Here is an 18881-nt window from a genome sequence, read left to right on the forward strand (position 1 = left end):
TCGACGGATGCTAGCAGCTGTAGCGAAGGATGCTCATCCGCGGTTTCGGAGCGAGGAACTTCTAGCGACAAGGTCACTTCGCGGCATTCCTCTGCGGAGCTACCTTGTCGCGATTCGAGCGAGGCGATTTCTTCCCGCCACTCCTCAGCAGCCAACTCTGAAAAAGACGAGACCGACGCAACTAGGAGCCGCAAAAGCTCGGAAGAGGCAGATTCTCGTTTGAGTTCTTCCCGAGCCAAGAGCGGCCGCTCGGAGTTGGACTTTTCGGAAACACAGCAGCAGGACGTAGTGACCGACCAACAATGCGGGGCCGAGGAGGAGCCGACAGAGCAGCAAGAGCAAAACGGCGCTTCAGGACTCCGACGTGGAAAACTAATTGAGCTTAAGATGGAAAACGGATGCGTTGTATGGCCGACAGACCGTCCCGTCATTCCTCTGCCATACTGGCAGTTCTCCGGCTATGCCAACGAGCCCCTTACTCCGCAACAGTGGGCACAACTGCCGATTGTTGGGTCCGCGAGTCCGTACGCGCAGCTTCTTGATCCCTCTTATTCCCCTGTAGGGACCCAGCCGGACTTCGAAGTCAGGCACGCCTACGCCCCGGGGACTCGACGAAGGTGTGTCCCCAGCGACCGGACGCTGTATGTACAATTTAGTGGTAACTTCGTGGTGCGTGAGAAATGGAAATGCTCACCCCCGTGTCTCAGAAACCGCAGGGGATCGGGCTTTCCGAGACGGAAGTGAGCATGAAGCTCAATTCTTTCTGAGTTATCTTCGAAACGTAGGTTGCCAGTCTAGGGTTCCCATCAAAACTGTAGACATGCTCCGGGGGCAGGCGTGCCAAACAGCGCCTGAGCCTCCGGTGTAGAGCGAAGTGAACCATGCGTATATTTGCGACTGTTTGCATTCACTGAGTGGCCTCTTAGTTGCGCAGATACCAGGCACTTTTTTTCCCAGTGACACGCGGTGACGTGTCGTCTTCATCTCGCGTTGGGATGGATCACCACAATGTCCGGTGACCGAGGTGCACTCTGCAACAAGAACCCTTGTCTGAACCGTTTTTTTTCAGCAGCAGGCGAGGTCTGTCTACACCTCCTCTCTTTTCGCCTCCTTTGAATGGACCTCTTCCTCGCATCAAGCTCCCTGTCGGCACCGAAGCTCCTCCGCTCAGCATGTTTCTTGGCCCCGTTCCGACCAACGAGTCTCCCAACTACGCCGCCCCGCCTGGTGAGGCCCAGATTCACCGGATGGCAGGCGACACACGGAAGTATACCTTTAGGCACAGCTCCTGCATGGCATAGCCGAGTACGTGTAGCCGACGAGAGCGTCTGTTACTGCAGCTCAGTACAGTTATGCCTTTCTCTGTAATTGTTTCGTGAGACAAGAACTGCAGCCGTTTGCGTGACTCTCTCTCTCGTTCAGTGCTGGACTCCACTAGTAGGGCTCTAGCTCGAGATGCACCCCCTTTAGCTCGTCGTCTCGACTGGCGGCGAGTATCGATGCCTGTCAGCTATCTTCATTGCAATTTTTTCGGTCTCACAGCTGAAACGGCAGGCCGGCATGGAGTTCAACGTTGCAACAGCTTCGCGGGCCGACCGATCTTGTCTCGCCTCGCCGGGCCCCCCACCGAATCCGGCTCAATGTTCACGGCCTTTCACAACCAGCTCTTTGTCCGCCATACGCCCTCGAACGGCGAAGGGGAGGTTCTCCGGACGGAGGATGAAGGAGCATCGTTCGTGGTTCGCCTGAGGGTAAGCAGTTTGCGCATGACTGTCACGACTTGGAGGCGGATGCACAGCCGGGCCCTCGTCCTCACTAATAACACAGACTGAATCGCGCAGGTGCAGAGACCTTGAAGTGTGTCCCTGTTCCTCTTCTGAGTTCATTGCCTTTCCGACCTCGTAATTTACATCCTTGTTGTCCGTGTCATCAGAACGGCCGCATCAAGAAGTTCCCTCGGTCGGACTGTCGTGTCATCAAGGCGGTGTGCACCCCAACGAAGGGCCCTTCCGAGCGCGCTCTGACAGCGGCGTCTCACCAGCATGCAATGACAATGATGCTGAACCAACAAACCGGCTTGGCTTCGGCTTTGACTATAGGGACTGTTCCGGGACCACAAAGCAGTATGAGTCTCGCGCAGCTGGGTACTAGGAGCCTGAACGCTTCTGTAACCTCAGCGACGAGAGCGCCTCTGCCTTCGGGATCGCAGGGCGAATCTGACCGAAAGCGAGGCAGTCTTTTTGAGCTTCTCAAGTTCAGGAAGAATAACGTGCCGCCTCCTATCCACACCAAGAGCAACACGGGGCCGCAGCCGAAAGTGCCGATTCATCCAACAATGCGTGGCGCCGAACAGGTGCCTGCTATCGAGGAAGTTCTACAACTTGCACAGGGGAAAGGAGCTGCGCCAAATACCGTGCCGCTTGCATGCGTAAGTGATGCCGTCTTCGGGAAGCAGATTACGCAGGCTGGGACGTCGGCGTGTTCGGCACATTCCTGCAGCTGGCCGTAGGTTGGCGGATTGGAATCACACACGCGAATGAGATGCATTGGAGTCCGCTACGCCCGCGTCGTTCACAGTTCAATGGGTTCTGGGCCTCACTCAATTGAGACAACATCTCGGGCGTAGTACTCCAGACTCTGCTGGGTGTATCCTAGGCAAGTTCTGAATCACTTATTCTTCGTGTTCTCAGAACTTCTCTCTTTCTTCTCAATACGCAGGCGGTCTCTGAGCCAAGGATCCGAGCTGTTGATGACCAGACGAGCGTGGAGACGATCCGCCTGAAGAAGTACACTATTGAAGAGGGACAGGAGGAGGGGAATTTTGTGCCCGTCTTCTCCCCTGAGTGTGAGGAACTGCAAACAGAAGCAAGTGAACAAAGGCAGCGACAAGACTGCCAGCTCCTGTCTCAGGATCCCAAGCAGTTGCTTCTCGACCGGCACAGGGCGCTGGAGGAGATGGAGAGGAGACAGCAACAGCGTGAGGAAGAAGAGGTGAGGAGCGGCTCGTGCCAGCTACCAACAACAAAACAAAATCGCTTCGTGAACAGACAGCAAGCCTGTGTAGATAGCAAATGACAGAGAATATCTTTCCAAATTGAACGCTACCGTAGAAGCCAACACAATCCCCACGGGCGTGCTACAGATGCGATGATGGCAAGAACGCTTTTGACAGCCAAAAGTCTTACCGACCACTCCCGAAACTTTTCTAGCCGTAGAACAAAAAAATCCGAAGCCCCCATCCATCTAGAAGAAGTCCTCTCTCAAGATGCACACCACTAAGTAATCACCTAAGAGCGTGCATTATATTGGTGCCATTTCAAAGTTGGCAGTGTTCCTCTAGCTGGACCCAGGCTCCTTGAGTCTGTGGACAAGCCTCTGTCCTCGCTTTCAAGTGGCGCTGCTCCTGTTGCCAACAGCATTTGATCGGACGGCTTTACTGATGCGCGCAGGTTATCTATGCTCAAGATGCACCAGAGGCAACGCGCGCACCGGGCATTGCGCCGCCGACAATAATCAAAGAGTCTCTCGTCGTAGTGCCCCCCAGGGACGAGGAGGACGACGTTAGTCGCCTCGTCCAGGCTCCCGGCATCGTCCTTCCCTGCATTTCCGGTGAGTACTCCCCATACGTATCGCGGCCAACTTCGTACGACGGGGGGGTTGTGGCAGCGGGAGGTGTCGGCTGAATGGACACCTACAACTTGACAGCTACTGACGTGTAGATGCAGCATCCTTAGCGGAGATGCTGTTCTCCATTTTACGCAAAACCTTTGCATTCCGACCGCTGTCCCACATGCCTGGGAACGCCAAGGTCGCGCAGCAGGAGAGCTGACTGAACAGCACACAGCGTTCAGCACGAGAACTTGACTCCACTATGCGGGACACATGCGGTTTTTTTCGCAAGCAGCCGTGAGTAAAGGACCAGTCCCGCGGACAGTGGTCGTCACCGGTCTGTGGCTTGCTCAACACTCATCGTTGTACTGTTCGCAGAGCCACCGAAAATGGAAATCAGGCGCCCTTCTCAAGCTCGGGCCGACGCGACTAAGTCCCTCGTCTACCAGCTCAGCAGCAACAGCACCCAAACTACTGACGACAGCGGCATCGCGTGGTATTCAGGTCTTCAGCAACAGTTCAAAGATCAACTGCTTAAGCAGTACGCGGCAACAGGAAGCCTCCAAGCGGCGACAGCCGCCGTAACTGGAGCAGGTGCGTTGCATACGCCATACGGGCACACCTCATGCGCGCTGCGGCGAGACCACTGGAAACGGGTTTTGCTCCGGGATGTACGACTGTGGGGAAACGCGGGGGAGACAGCGAGTGAGCGCGACTGAAGTTTGACATGGGTCGAGCTATCGCCATCGCATTCGTACATTGCTGTGTAGCCTTCTGATCAACTATACCGGTCCGCGAGTCTGTGTACAGCGGCTGACGTTGGCCGGCCTGGATGCTGTCCCAATGTAAAGGTAGAAGATGGCAGCTCTTGCGTCCTTTGTGATGCCGCAGGTTTCCCGTTGCCGGAGACCGTCGTCCCGTTTCCATTCTCAAGCTTGGGCACGCCCCAGGTAAACCGAAAGCAAGCGAAAGTATTACGAGACGAGGCGGACAAAATTGAGTTGCAACCGATTGCGTGAGCGGCAGGAAGCGAGAGAAATTGGAGGACAGGTCGGAAGAAGCGGGACCAGCGACGACTGATGCTTACAGAGCAAGAAAGAGTTTTTGTCGGCGCATCAGCTGATGCTCACAGAGAAAGAATTTTTGTCGGCGCATCAGCTGGTGAGGCTTCGCGCCAAGCACTAGAATCCGCTCGTGCGTACCCGCTCTAAAAAAGCAACGGAGTTCTGTCCAACCTGCATTCTTGGTGGGGTGCCCTTTAAGGGGAAGTTTTTTAGTACTTGTCCTTTTGTGGCTTACGCGATTCTGCGCTGTCTGTAATTACTTTGCCTCGTCACCCAAGAGCTGAGTGAATAAGTTAGTATTCTCCATGTCGTCGTTGTGGGCGCCTGGACGCGGCAGAGCAATCGTGGATTGCGTGACACTACGCCGATGTCTACAGAAGTGTTGCACGGTGGGCATCGGAGGGACCAAACCATTACTGTATAGGCGCAATGCCTGTGTTCGCTGAAGTGCTTCCGTCGGTGGTCTCACATGCACGCACTCTTCGGGGGCAAGCGAGCTGCAGGCACTTCAGATGGCGATCAATTCCTGTGCATAGTGCAGACACGACGGCGGCGGTATAACCTTGACGTGTGCTGTGGCGCTGTGTGGTTATCAGATGCACCCGTAGTGATTCGTGTTCACATGACGCTTTCGTGGGACATAGGCATCCGCTTCGCGCGGCAACTTTTTGCGGTCGTGGTTTCCACGTCCAAAGCCAGCCCACAAGAGATCGCGCCCACCACAGCGCTGTTTATCACGTGCCCGTCGCTGTAGTCCGGAGCGAGGCGACTGTCAGGACCGCATGGCCTTCGTGGCAGACCTCCCTGGCATGCGGCTGACTCAAGCTGTGTACGGGGCAGGCTTTGGGAGAGAATTGTATTGTTGGAAGATAGTGATCCCTCTCGCTGCGCTGACTTTATGGTCGGTACAGAGAGAAGCGCTCTAATGACTTTTCCAGTAGCAGCTTCCGGATGAAACGCTGTCCTGCTGGGGAACAATGAAGTCACGGTGCAGCTCTCAGAATTGAGAACCGTCCTGTACGGGTGCTTTGAGCTCAAGTCAGTGAAGATAAGCGGGACCATTGCCGGCATGAAAACACTCCCCCGCTGAAAGCCTGCGGAGTTCTGTTCCGCTGACCACTGGAGTTCCCGGACGTCAGGCTATACACGTGATGCTCACAGGTCGCAGATACTTTGGCTTCCATGCTCGTGCTGGCTCATTCAGTGTGCTAGGCGTCGCCGAGCTGTTGCGAAGCGATCAACTCGGATCAAAGGAATATTTCCTAGGCACATAAAGTAGCTTAAGCTAAGCTCTGGTGTGCGAAGGTAGATTCCTATGGTAAGCAGGAAATCGAGGATAGAAAGTAATCCCCTCCAGATTGCATCACTTCTTAAAGTACTAGAACGGGGCGAATGCTCTGCGGTTTGAGGTGTTCCCTTAGCCTGGCAGTCTCTCCTACCATGCTAAGCAGAAGACAGTCGTAGTGCTCAGCTTCTGACACATCGCGCCCCATCCCTCGATTGGAAAACGAGCCCGTGCAGTCGCTCCTGTCGCTCAGGTTACGCCAAACACACGCTCACCGAATCGTCGAGAAAGATTCCGGCTGACTCTGCTGGTGTGGCCGACGGCTCGGTTGTCAGTTCCGCTATTTGTACCCCTACGCCGGTCAGCTGCGGATCCCATTCCAAACCCCCTCTCTTACATATAAGCCCGCGGTGAGTTCCTCTGCTTCGTTTGTCACCAGACGCTCGTAGTGAGTAATGTCTTCAACAAGCTGCCTACCTCAAGATACGAAGCCTTCCCCATGGCATCCAAGATTTTCCAAGCACTCCGGTATTTCCACCTTCGCCCATGGGTCTAGGTTCTGCATTGCGGCCCCAGCTCTTAGCTGCCCCAGCGTGTATTTCGCGACTGACCATGTAAGTGAACTAGTACACCTCTCGTGAATCGATTCCGGGCGGGGTGCGTGTCGACCCGACTTCGACGAAGCCACAGGTAACGAGCGAACTTGTCCGCTGCTGTAAAAGCCCCTATCAAAGACATTATAGGCAGCTGAGCTCGTCTGACCGCCTCCTTAGGACCGGCTGCTTGCATATAACACTGCTCCCTGTGTCTCACACGAGGGCTTGTTTTCTGTGCGCGCGAAATAGCCACCTAGCCGACCAACTTGCACACCTGGGGAGCGACGCTGCTACGACAAGCATATTCAGTCCTTCGGATACAGGTGGCCCCACATACGCTATGCAGTGAGTACGGCGCCCTTGTACGGTGGAGGTTTCCGGAGCCCTAGAATTTCCCGCTGTGCTCTGGTGCGCAGGACTTACCTATGCGCAATGTTGCAAATGTTGAGAGGCTGGACCTGGACCGCCAGACGCATACTCCACGGTCCCGCACTCGTCCACCAAACTCGCTGTGTAGACTGTGCAACCGTACGCAGCGAAACCAAATCTAGCGCCATGCTACCGGGCCAGGCCTCGGCGGGAAGCAGCCGGCGGTCGCTCGTTAGCAGAGTATTGCCGGGTTTTCTCCCGGCGCGCTGTCTCGGACTGCATCTCCCCTCAATAACGGACGAACACAATCGCTCTCCCTGCTCGCATGCATGCAGTTCTTTCACCGCTGCGGTTAGTTCTCAGTAGAGTCCCCGTTCAGTGCTTCGTCTTCCACCTTGATAACTAATGTATAGTTTGCCGAAGCATCGTGAGCCGTGGCACCGAGGCAGCCGGGTTACTCTGGTGCTTGGTGATTGCCTGCTGTCATGTAGTGACAAGCGACTGAATGTGTCGCCATCTTCAAGTATGCTACCGCTCATCTCGTTCTAGGTCGCCACTTTGCATTAAGTGACTGCTCACGCCGATGAAGGGAAACGTCTTCGGAGTGTTAGGGCATGAGGGTGTTGTCTTGTCACTGCACTACCCGCGTTCCATCACTGCCATCAATCACTCTTCAACGTCGGTGTGTGCGTTCGTGCCGTGCATTGGGAGCGCACCCGCTCTCGAAGGGACACTTCTCTACTTCTTGTCACAGTCCGTCCACGACTCTGCCCTTTCACCCGAACTTGACACTTTCTAACTTTCTCTTTGCATTGCCAATTCGACACCATGATGTCTGCAAATCCTTCTTCGGTAAAGAAGACGCCCATAATATGCCGCATGCGTCCTTTACAGGACTGTCTCGCTCAACATGACGGCGACATAAGTCAGTGCAAAGAAGAAGTGAAACTGTTTGAAGGCACCTGCAGTAAAAAGCTAGAGTATGTGCATGACAGAGAAGGACTCGACGACAACCGCTCGGGCCTTTTTGGAGGCAAGAAGGGGACTTAGTCTAAGCGCAGCAACAACAGGAATGAAGTCTGTTTTCTTCGTGTTTCAGGAGAAACGGATTCACACCGCGGTCAACCGAGGGCGGGAGAATGCAGCGTCGTCTGCGGCTGCCGTGACCGAGCGCACCGTCTAAGTCTCGAGCGTCTTTCCCTTGCATAGCTGCCTAACCTCGTGTGTCCGGTACTACCCGGGCTCCGAAAATGGCGCCGTGTATGGCGCATATTTCAAGGCTTCTGTGTCCTCACAAAGAACCATTCAAGGCTTGTGTCGTGAGACGTTGGGATAAGTCCCGCGGTCTTTTATGAGCTTGTGGCCGAGTAAGCATGAGGGAATGCTTCTTCTCGATGACAGGCAAAACTTTCTAGGGGAATTGCTCCCGTTCCATCGCGTCTGTGGGCTGCCACCAGACAAACAAAAACTACGTGCTGTTCAGTTCTTCTGGTGCACCAAGGCGCGCAGGCAATACAGTGGGTTGGACGCGGGAATATTCCGTGATGATGGTCAACCGCAGAGTTTCCGTGTACGCCTAGTTCCCCGGCTTTCAAGCTTCAGTGTTTTCTGCACTGCCGTGTTCCTCCCCACACCGACGTTTCTAACGGGTCCGGCTGGTAGCGGGTAGACTTGCTGTGCGAGACGCGACCTCTCTCCTGTTAACTGCCTTCTTCTGGCCCTTCAAGTGTGAAGGGAGAAGAGAGGCGTTCTTGGACTAGTGTCTGGGAGGTCCTCTCTTCTTCGAATTCAAAGCGATTTAGCGCAACGCAAAGAATCACCCTTTACTGGGCGGGGTGAACGCTTCTCCCAAAACGATCAAGAGTGGTACAAGCTCCGTCCCTGGAGTGGACTCCGAAAAACACCTGAGAGGCGTTCCTGGTGTTGCGGACCGATTTTCCTCATGGAGAGGAGGGCGCGCGCGGCGCTCTAATTTGTGTCTGCGCTCTACCGTGTCTCCAGCCCGAATGATTCTTCTTACCGGCCGCAACCACCGAAGATGGAGGACACGCGCCAGTGGCGACGTGCTGGTTAATTGCTGCTTAGCGCTTTTTTGGCTTTGTTATATAACAGATCATCGCGGGGTTAATGAAATTGTTGTGGTAGAGCGGTTCAGCTGCGCTGCCCCACGTACCCACCTTAGGACGTCATGGGCGGCATGATGTGTCACGCATGTGCTGTTGCCGCCGGCTGCCATAACCTGTGTAAAAAGTGTTCTGGACGCTTTTCATGGGACCGCAGATAGACACGTGTGGCGCTGTCGCCCGCCGTAATTGGCGATGATCTCGGCAGCCAGCGCCAGTACACACTGTAGCTTGGGTATGCGTACACAGCTCCAACAGCTGGCCTTCGGTTAGCGTGTGCTTCGCTACGCGGAGACAATAGTGTTGAAGCTCACAACCAGGCCGGCTTTGCTAAGAAGTCATACCAACACGTTCCCAGTGCTGTGCTGTCGACGGCAAGAGCACTGCAGGTACTGCAATGGCGGCAGGGTTTGTCTGCTAGTACCCTCGCCGCGCTCGCACACTCCGACTCACAACTTGTTTGATACTGGAGGGGAAAGTTCTCGGCGGCACCGGTGCCGCAAGGTGACAAACCTGAAATGCCGCACTCAGTCCGGGAGCATGGTTGTAGGAGATTCACAAGTGTTCAGTTCGCTGGCCTCCACCACGTACACGGGTATGCTGGGATCCTGCGCGGCGCTGGGTTTTTCGGGAAACCTCGGCCTGCTGTGGCGGAATGCGGCGGCGTCGGAGCCTCAGAGTGCTCGCTTACGTGCCCCAGGAGCCCTCCTACGCACCGCCTGTGCAGTTGAGAGCAGGAATTAGAGGGGTCAACAGTCGAGGAGGTTTGTCGGGCCCGTACGTGGTATCTCGCTGTGTCCCGACAAAGACTCCTGGCAGAACGCACATGGACCGCACGGAATCAACGCGCCGTGTGACACACTGTTGAGGCAAGAGTGTGACTGGTGTGCGTAGCCATTCCAGGTTTTAGCTCTGTCCGCAACCCCGGTTGCACGGACAGCACATAAGACTCAGTGCAGACAAGTGCTACGTAAGCAGATCCCTGCTGGGGCAGCAGCAAGCCGCAGGAGTCCACACTCTGGTTCATCTCCTGAGGCTTTTTCGTTCCTCCCATTGAGAGTCTCGTTCGTCACGTTTATCTCGAGGTCCCCGAGGTTGCGACCAACGCGGTCTTCGGATCCAGTACTACAGCACTGCTTCTTGTTGGACTCGTGGGGGTGCATCAGTCAGCCCTCAAGGTATCGTCTCCTCCGGGTCTGGGATATCAGGGAGAGAGGGAGCACTTCTGGACACTTGAGAGCCCTCACATGCCTCTTCCACCGTGCTGGCCGCAGCTTTGGCTAGGTGAATGCCGGAGTGTCGCTCTGCAGTAGGAGAGCTCGTGGACGATATGCAGTAGTGTCTGTACCGCGTCACGCCTTCCCCCTCTTCCGCTTGTGCTTGTGTGCCAGCAAGGAACACCTCAAAGGTGCGCACGTGCACGGTCTGTGCTGTTCATGCAACAACGAGCGTGCAGCACGCGCTGGTTCAGCAATCAGCAGTAGATGAGGCTGAAGCTTGTCCCACTTTTGTCCAATGCGGCGCGATACTGTCTGGAAGACCCGTACCAGAGAGTGCTGTGAGGCTCCTAAGCTGCAATAACGCGAGCTACCCCATGATCAGGGCGTTTGGCGCAGTCGGTAGCGCGTGGGTCTCATAATCCCAAGGTCGCGAGTTCGATCCTCGCAGTGCCCAGTAGATGTCTCTTTTCTATGTGTTTGTCCGACTCAGTCTCTCGACGCCGCGTGCTAGTCAAGAAATCGTTGTTCAGTAGACGTGACGTCAGCACAACGAGTGTTGCGAGCCTGCCGGTCGCTTCTTTTCGTTGGAGCCACCATATTCGCGCGTTGTACAGTCAATGAGCAACAACCAAGAAGGACGGAAATCTGACGTCCCGGGTCGGGGTTCTGTGACGATGGGGTCGAGAGGCTGCCGCAGTTTTTTCGCGTTGTCTTCCAGTGTCTCTGTGACAGCCTGCAAACTCCAGTTAGTACGCTACGGTGTGTGCGCGGTGACCTGGAAGGGGAAATCTCCCTCGGTGCTGTCCGGTCAGTTTCATCAGGTTAACTAACCAAGCCACAGCAGCCACTGACACTCCGGGTCGCTCTCTTCAGGCCGCCAGTGCAGGCAAGTCGCGTTGTCCGGAACGGCTGCGCTACATCCTGGTCGCTGTGGAAACTCCGCCGTGGTACGAAGGGCAGGAAGAGGGGCTAAAGCAAACGAAAATGTCCACTAAGGAACAGCTGCGGGCGATACTCGGCGACCTGTGGCGGTCGCTGCCGAGGCTACGGCCAAGAACTCAACTGGACGGGCTGCCGACGGATTCCCGGGCTGCCGCTTCTTTTCTCTTGTTACTAGATGCTTCCGCCGCATGCCGGGCTCCAGCGCCAGGATCGAGATTAAGTTGGGGAACGTGGAGTGAACGCCCCAGCCGTGTTGGTGCAGTGGCGCGGGCACCGTCCTCTACCGTTCTCTCGCCGCTTCGCAGGTGCGCACATAGTCGTGTCTCAGCTTTCAGTTGGCCTGAGTAGCCAAGCCCTGTTGACGTGCCAACTGATAGAGTGTGTTAGATGAGTAGCCCTGTAGCTGTTTCTTTTTTCGAAATTATATTCTTCATCATCCTGGTAACTGTATTGTAAAAGTTTCACCTCCGTACGTACGCCGTGTCAGGAAGATACCGCCGCCTTGGAAACTCATTTACCCAGAGCACGGCTCTCTTGGCGTCTCAGCTGATGGCCTGTCCTTGATGGCCAGCTTTTTCCTTCCCGCTCGCGAAATGGGCAGCTCAGCTCTTTTCCAACGTCCCGTTCTTGCCTGGAGTTCCCTGGTAGGGTCTCGGTCCTTCCCTCCTGCTGTCTCCACGTTCGGAAGGGAGACCTACCCGCTCTCTTTGATCGGACAGCAGCGCTTCCTCTTCCGTGACTCCACACCGAGTGCTTCTCCCAAGCACAGATGGCCGGCGTTGAACTCCCGGCGGGTGTTGCTCCCCCCCTCATACACAGTGCAGGGACCCCGGGAAAAATACCGCGCCTGTTCGGCTGCGTTTGGTTCCACATGGTGTGTAATGGGAGGGAGGGCCGCGAACTCGAGTCCCGACGGAACAAGCGACGCCGGGCTTGATGAAACGCGAGAAACGGTGAACGGGAGAGACAGCGGAGAAGAAGCAGGACGTGCTCTCGACAGCTCAGATGAGAGCTCAGTTGTCTCTGCGGACATCGAGGGGAGAAGCCAATTTTCGGGGAGGGCTCATGTCTTGAGGGACGGTATTCCCATCAGCACAGTATCATGTGAGATTGAGGACAGAGTCGGGGCCCTCTGTGAACTCTTGGTACGGCGTTTACCCTGTTGTGTCCACGTGAAGTCACCAAAATCCATGAGGGCGCCTCGACAGCAGGGGGATCCCCTCCCTCCTCTGCGTTTCGAGCCCGTGGCCGCAGTCACCATCTTTTGCTTGCGTAGCTGGAGACATCTGTAAATGGCCTCTCTGATGTGACTATAACTGGAGTGCATCGCAGCAGCGTGTCTTGTACGAAGCATCTTACACATATGTGTTCCGTCTTTTCGACGTTGTATAGCCGAGGTAAACCGAACTCAGTTCTCTGGACACGGCACTTCTTCTGAATCATATACGCTACTGTGCCTTCAGCTGTTCTGAAGCTACGTCGGATTGAGACTGTTGCCGGTCCAGCAGCTGCGGAGGCGCTATTGCTTTGGGGGGCGGTTTATGAAGTGCGACAGGCCGATTTTACACGGGCCGCGAGGCTTTGTCAGGAAATAGGTTACTAGCATTTCGCAGCGATGTCTTCATGTGTCTAAGCTCCCGACCTGGTTCGCCTTAGGCGTTCCACAGATGTAGATCTGACTGGCTCTTACATATGGCCTCAATATCGAGAACCAGCGGCCCCAAGTTTCGAGAAGAAAAAACAACGCCCTCGTACAATCGGGGTTTCACTGTGTTGTGACCATGCGGGTTGTTCTGCAGACCATGTTCACAGCATACAAACTCAACATCACTGACATCGCAAGCACACCGAATCCCCTCGATATGAGAAAAATGTGAGCCCTGCTTCTTCTGGTTCCCCACCAGAAGTCTCCAACTGGTAGTGGTGCACCCGCCCATAGCACCGTCACTCACCCCTTACATGGCTGTCACAGATTTCCACTTAACTCCTCTGGGGCGAGAACCACAAGGTGTAGGTGCCCCCAGAGGACGTCTCTTTCGTGAATCGTGAGTTGTGGACTGTGCCTCTTGCTAATGACAGCGTTGCATCAGTCTGCAGGAAAGCCACTCTGGATGGAGACCGACCTGTTCGCGTAGTTTCATGGTCACAACAGTTTTGTCTTAGTGATAATCCAGGCTGTTTTCGAACAAGCATGCATGGGAACGGGGCGACATTTAATGGTCTCCAGTCCTCTTGTTTCAGTCAGAGTGTGGCCATGTTTGTCCCTATCACGCGCCACATTTTTCTCTTGGTCTCTTATAGAAACGATGCTGAGCCGACTGTATATACCGTCTCGTTGAAAAAGAAAGTCACGGGTGCCCCGAAGCGGTTTCCTCTATACAGCTGCTGTCGCCCGAATGCGTGGGAGGCGCTGCTACATTCCCCTTTTCTGTCAGCTCCTCACTTCATGATCTATAGTCAGCTGCTTTATGAGTCAGCTCGAATCATGAAATGGTACAAAGTGCAACATATTCATTGCGCCAAACTGTGCTTCTTGTTTCTTTTAGGACTTTCGCGATCAGCTTTGAGGGCGACTGGGAAGCAGAGAGAGTGCAGCAGCTTGTGCACAAGCTCCAATCTCACTGCGCAATGGTCAGTCGTGGCCGCCCACCAAATGTACCTTGGTTTCCTCGTTGCCCCGAGGACCTAGACAAAATCGCGTCTCAGACACTCGACGCAGGTTAGTTTGTCACGTATGTGTGTCATAGGTAGTACGGCGAGCTCGTAATACTCGTGTTTGTGTTTGGCATCCTGCAAACGGATTGTTTTTCAAGTACACTTCGCACGGCACGCAACTGAAGCTGCCCTTACACGGTTGTAGAGTAGAGGGTCTTGGTGCCGTTCTGCTGAGTGAGCCTGAATGTCTGCGATGGCGGGGTTCGGAGAAGCGGAGAGTAACTAACTGACAAGTATCTCTGCACCTAGTCCTCTCACGGCATGGCCGAGCGCAAGCGTCTTCGGAAGCGGAGTGTGGAAAACGCTGAGTGACTCGCAGGTGTCTCTGGACGTAGTCTTGGTCTCGCACGACTTAGCCGTCACGAGGTTTTCGCGGTAGGCTCAAGAGGATTTGCTGCAGACTAGACAGCTCGGAAACTGAATGGTACATAAGCCATCACATGGAACTTCCCATTCCTGGCCAAGATAGCGAGACCCAGAAATGTACTAATTACTCCGGGAGGTAGACAATCGAAAGGCACTGTCACTCAATTCCTGTGTCAAGAAGCTGAGAGCTGCAGCCATCTAATTTGCATTGAGGTTGACTCTGTCTCGGGCCCATTGCGCGCGACAGTGCTACAGTACGTAGGTACCCGGTGGTACACGTAACCGCGGCTGTGGACAGACGCATGCCTTCCTTTTTTGAAAACGCGAGTGCAACCAAAGCCCCTGCTTTGGACACTGGTCGCAAACGTACCAAGGCAATCTCTTTTGATCTGCATAGGCTCGAGGCAGCCTATCCCTTTTGGTGCTGCTGGAAGAAGAACGTGATGGAGGTCTCTTTCTTTTTCCGCGGGAACTGTGTGATTGTCATCACCCGCAGTCAGTTTCGATGGCCAATCAGATGTTTCCTTCTCCCTCCTTTCCATTGCTTAGGAAAAGATCTGGAGGCAGATCACCCCGGCTTTCACGACCCAGTGTATAGGAGTCGTCGTGAGGAGATTGCGAGAATGGCTAATGACCATCGTGCTGGACAGCCTGTTGGCCTGGTCTCGTATACCCCAGAAGGTACTTCGGAAAAGGATACGTCTTCTGTTGCTTTCGCGGTACCATCATTCATAGAAGTAGTCATCGCGCAGTGCCCAATGAAACGAACTGGCTTCCTGTATATCCTTTTTTTCAACCCGATGAAGCAATCGAAGTAATCACCTTCATATTGTGGCGGCCGTGTAATGTAGACTCTAGGTACGTATCAACTCTGGGAAAGTTTCCTGTCTTGCTTTGGAACACTCTATATCCGCGTCAATAGGTTACCTATGGATGGACAATGGATACCTCTCTCTCCCTCTGCGGCTTTCCGGGGGGTGTGTCCGTCACGTAGAGGAATTCTGCAAGTCATCTGCTTCGTGAGATCAAAGTTATCGTCAAAGTCCGCACGTCCGTGTCTCAGTGTACACACATATTCTTCGGCTTCATTCAGCTTGAAGGGTTCTTCAAGAAGTTCATTACAGAAGGGTCTTCAGTAACTGACATCTCCAGACAATCAACAGGCGAAACTAAGCAGGTATGGTATGCATACCATACAAACCTTTTCTTCAAGAACAGTGCATAGTGAAACTTTGTTCTCCGTACAGAGGTATCAACATGGAAGCAGGTATGGAATACCTTGACCGAACTGTACCCGACGCGGGCATGCGATGAATTCAACCATGTCTTATCGGAGCTACGCGAAGCGGGCCTCTACGGACCTGACCGGCTCCCTCAAGTCGCAGAAGTGAATGAGTACATCAAATCCAAAACAGGTGAGTTTCTCACTCCAGTGGTGATGGAAGAGAAGACTCGGGGCCCGACATTACTGTCCTAGGAGGAAAGACTTCACCGAGATGTGGACACAAAGACTTGTCCGGTGTGTATGCGGAATCGAGTACATTGCAGTATAGAACAGCATTGTTTACAATACAATGCTCATGACTGAACCTTCCGCTTCCGAGGACACTATTACCACTCCACCTTTTTTGCGCTAGGTCTTCTCGTGACCGCGGCACGGACATGGATGCTCGTAGGTAGCGACAAAGGGAGACACAGGATCACCTGGGTCTCCACACACAGCGAGAGTAAGTATAATCCCTCTATACTCACTCTAAGCGTAAGCATCGCGAGGGGTCTATCCGAAGATCACTCTACATATCCGTCACTCATCTGAACACTCAGCTAACGTCATACAAGGATCCCGTACGAATTCTGTGTTTCGCCCTGGTTAGTCTACCCGACTGTACATCTTATTCTTCCGTGTCTTTGTCGTCTTCATCCAGGTTTCACACTTCGGCCGGTGGCGGGCTTGTTGGCAGCACGAGATTTCATGAATGCTCTCGCCTTCAGAGTTTTTTTCTCAACTCAATACATTCGACATCACTCGGCTCCTCTTTATACACCGGAGCCTGATGTGATTCATGAGCTTCTAGGCCACGCTCCGCTTCTTGCAAATCCTGTAAGGCTTCCTATCTATCTATCTATCTATCTATAGTCTTGTGCGGGCACTTTTCTAGGAAGATTTTGTGCTTCCGTACTGCGTGGCTTTCTTTGGCTTGAAACTTAACGTCTCGTTGCACTTCGCTTCGGTAACAAGCTCTTGCTTCCTTTCACAAAGTATGAAAGAGATCTATGTGAAAAACATGCAAGAAGGTAAGGGGACGGATGAGGGAAGGCGTGGTCAGACGACTCAGGTGGAGTGCAGTTGAGTTGAGGGCTCAGAATCTTCATCTGTAATTTTAACATTGCTTAGTGTGTCTTTCCTCCAAACGATACGTACATCACGTGTCAGTGGTCACCCCACGCCTGTATTGCACCTTGTCAGTTTCACACATAGGAGGGGACCTCCGTGTTGTATTGTTTTCTGACGCCGGGAAGAAGCTTTAGGGAAAGAGTGAAGCGGCGCCTAGAGAGGAGAGGAAGGTACACTTGTTTACAACGTTCTCACCGACAGGAATTGACACTAGAACCGCAGAAGGTCTATTCAAGGGGGAGGCGGGTGTCATCTTGCTGTACGTGTATAAAGGCATAGCTGTATGTAATCAGAACAGTGGAAGTCCCTTGGTTGCTTCGGTCCACCTACGAGTCGTGCATTCCCTGGGGTGGAGCGGTGTACGGGGTCAATTTTGTAGCTTGTTACGCCATTCCTTTCCTCTTCGAATTTCTGTATGTCTTGTAGGATTTCGCAGATTTCTCCCAGTTGCTCGGCATAGCGTCACTGGGCTGCTCTGAGGAGGACAGCCTGAAGCTTCAGAGATGCTACTGGTTTTCAGTTGAGTTCGGTTTACTCTTGGAAGCGAAAAAACGAAGTGGCTTGACAGCCTATGGAGCGGGTCTTCTCTCTTCACCCGGAGAACTCCAGCATGCAACGTCTCCAACCAATAGCAGGGTAAGAGGACAGGGGGGTTTTCTCACGGGGCTCTTTGTCTGTGTGAACAGGCTGCAACCTGCAGATGCTTAAGCATGTATCATCCATAGATAGATGATAGCTGTGGTGTTTTGCAGGGAGTGAAAGGAAGACAAAGAGGATCCTGTTCACTACGGGGTCGTACACGGTACAAATCTTCGAGCTTTTCACCGTCATTTTACTCTTTTTATTATGGCAGCCGCCCGCCTTAGCCGCGTCGAGATAAGATGTGGAAAGGAGGGGAGGTGCGCCCCCCGAATTTGTCTCCCCAGTTCGCAGCGTTGGATGATCGTTGGTAATACGTATGAGTTCGCCTTATGCTATGGATGATTGCTTGTTGTGGAGTCTAGGTATATAGAGTATCCTTTTTGTTCTCTTGTTGACTCCGTCGTCATCGTACATGTTGGGCCTAATCTGAGGATCAAGTAGTCCTAACAGAGTGGACATCTTGTATAGCTTTTCTGGCCATTACCTTCACGGCTACTACTGTCCTTTTGTGTCGTTCCTCGAATTCAGCTGCGGGTACATCGCTGGCGCCCTGAGGAAGCTGCCCGTCAGCAATTTCCTATAACAACCTTTCAGCCGGTGCTATACGCCGCAGACAGTCTCGAGGATGTGAGGGATAAGCTCTTGACGTACATCCAGAATCATATCCACAAGCCCTTCTCGACGCGCTATGACTCGGAAAAAGGAACGATACAAGTCACTACCGACGTTAGGTCGATGCCTCTTTCTATGCAGTTCTAACTTTTACATACAGTCTCACTGCATCTATCTCCGTCTCAACTTTTTGTCCTGCTCGCGATATAAGCAGATGACATGTGTATTATATGTATCGTATTCGGTCCGTCGATCTGCTTAGTGTTGCGTGTATTATAATAGACATCCGTCGCACGTAACGGGACTACTACCCCCCCGCCCGCCTGTTGTTTTGGCTGTGAGCTATCGCAACAAGGTACGCCTCTTCCCCTTAAAGAGGGTGGATCGCAACGGCGGAATGACACGAATATTTGAGATTTCGTTCAGTTCAAATAGGTCGTTTGAAAGAGGCACACGCAGGTTTTGTGCAAGCGAGTAGTAAGGAAAAAGAAATCTGTTTGTCAATTCTTGGGGCGCACAAAAAGAAAGAAGGGAATTTTATAGATCATCATGAACAGCTGTCATCCATATATGCGTCTTCGTCCATATTCTTCGAATCGCATGTTGTGACGGATGCCAAGCAACGCAGGTGAGCGATGAAAGGCCGGTCAGCGTGAAGCGTGAGTGAGTGTAAAGCATTATCCGTCTCTAATGTATTTTCGATGTGTCTTCCGATGTCAAAAGTATTGCATAGATAGTGAGTAGCAAGCATGTCTAGTGCATTTCCTCGCTCGCGCGCGCATGATGTAAATCGTCACTCTTCCTTATGCAGTTGTACTTACTTCTTTTGGCAGCGACAACAAGGTAAATCAAGATGTGATCTCTACTGTACGGCCTTTCTGTAAGGCCACGACCGTAATGAGAGTAAGTGCCCCATCGTAAAGGTGCGACCAAGGACGGGCTG

General features: G+C 53.5%; 3 protein-coding genes across 3 annotated transcripts in view; all 3 read left to right on the top strand.

Annotated features, from left to right (window-relative positions):
* The window catches only part of CSUI_000897 (uncharacterized protein), a 5717-nt gene extending 405 nt beyond the window's left edge, over positions 1-5312 (top strand). The window contains exons 1-8 of the mRNA XM_068061104.1: positions 1-617; positions 1070-1227; positions 1423-1751; positions 1934-2428; positions 2719-2991; positions 3450-3609; positions 3988-4203; positions 4501-5312. The exon at positions 1-617 is cut by the window's left edge and continues 405 nt beyond it. Coding sequence (XP_067926920.1) covers positions 388-617; positions 1070-1227; positions 1423-1751; positions 1934-2428; positions 2719-2991; positions 3450-3609; positions 3988-4203; positions 4501-4628 — 1989 coding nt within the window. The 5' untranslated portion in view covers positions 1-387 and the 3' untranslated portion in view covers positions 4629-5312. The remainder of the gene's footprint in view (positions 618-1069; positions 1228-1422; positions 1752-1933; positions 2429-2718; positions 2992-3449; positions 3610-3987; positions 4204-4500) is intronic.
* Positions 5313-7751: 2439 nt separating this feature from the next.
* On the top strand, positions 7752-7973 carry CSUI_000898 (uncharacterized protein; the record flags this gene model as incomplete). Its single annotated transcript, XM_068061105.1, has 1 exon — positions 7752-7973. One exon carries the CDS (start codon positions 7752-7754, stop codon positions 7971-7973), a length of 222 nt encoding a protein of 73 aa, XP_067926921.1.
* Positions 7974-11201: 3228 nt separating this feature from the next.
* On the top strand, positions 11202-18868 carry CSUI_000899 (aromatic amino acid hydrolase). The gene is made up of 8 exons (XM_068061106.1): positions 11202-12353; positions 13008-13081; positions 13755-13927; positions 14839-14970; positions 15537-15704; positions 16215-16390; positions 17111-17320; positions 17855-18868. Exons 1-8 carry the CDS (start codon positions 11772-11774, stop codon positions 18083-18085), a joined length of 1746 nt encoding a protein of 581 aa, XP_067926922.1. The 5' UTR covers positions 11202-11771; the 3' UTR covers positions 18086-18868.
* The last annotated feature ends 13 nt before the right edge of the window (positions 18869-18881 follow it).

This window comes from Cystoisospora suis, assembly GCF_002600585.1.
Source record: "Cystoisospora suis strain Wien I chromosome Unknown contig_356, whole genome shotgun sequence".
Taxonomy (NCBI): Eukaryota; Apicomplexa; class Conoidasida; order Eucoccidiorida; family Sarcocystidae; genus Cystoisospora; species Cystoisospora suis.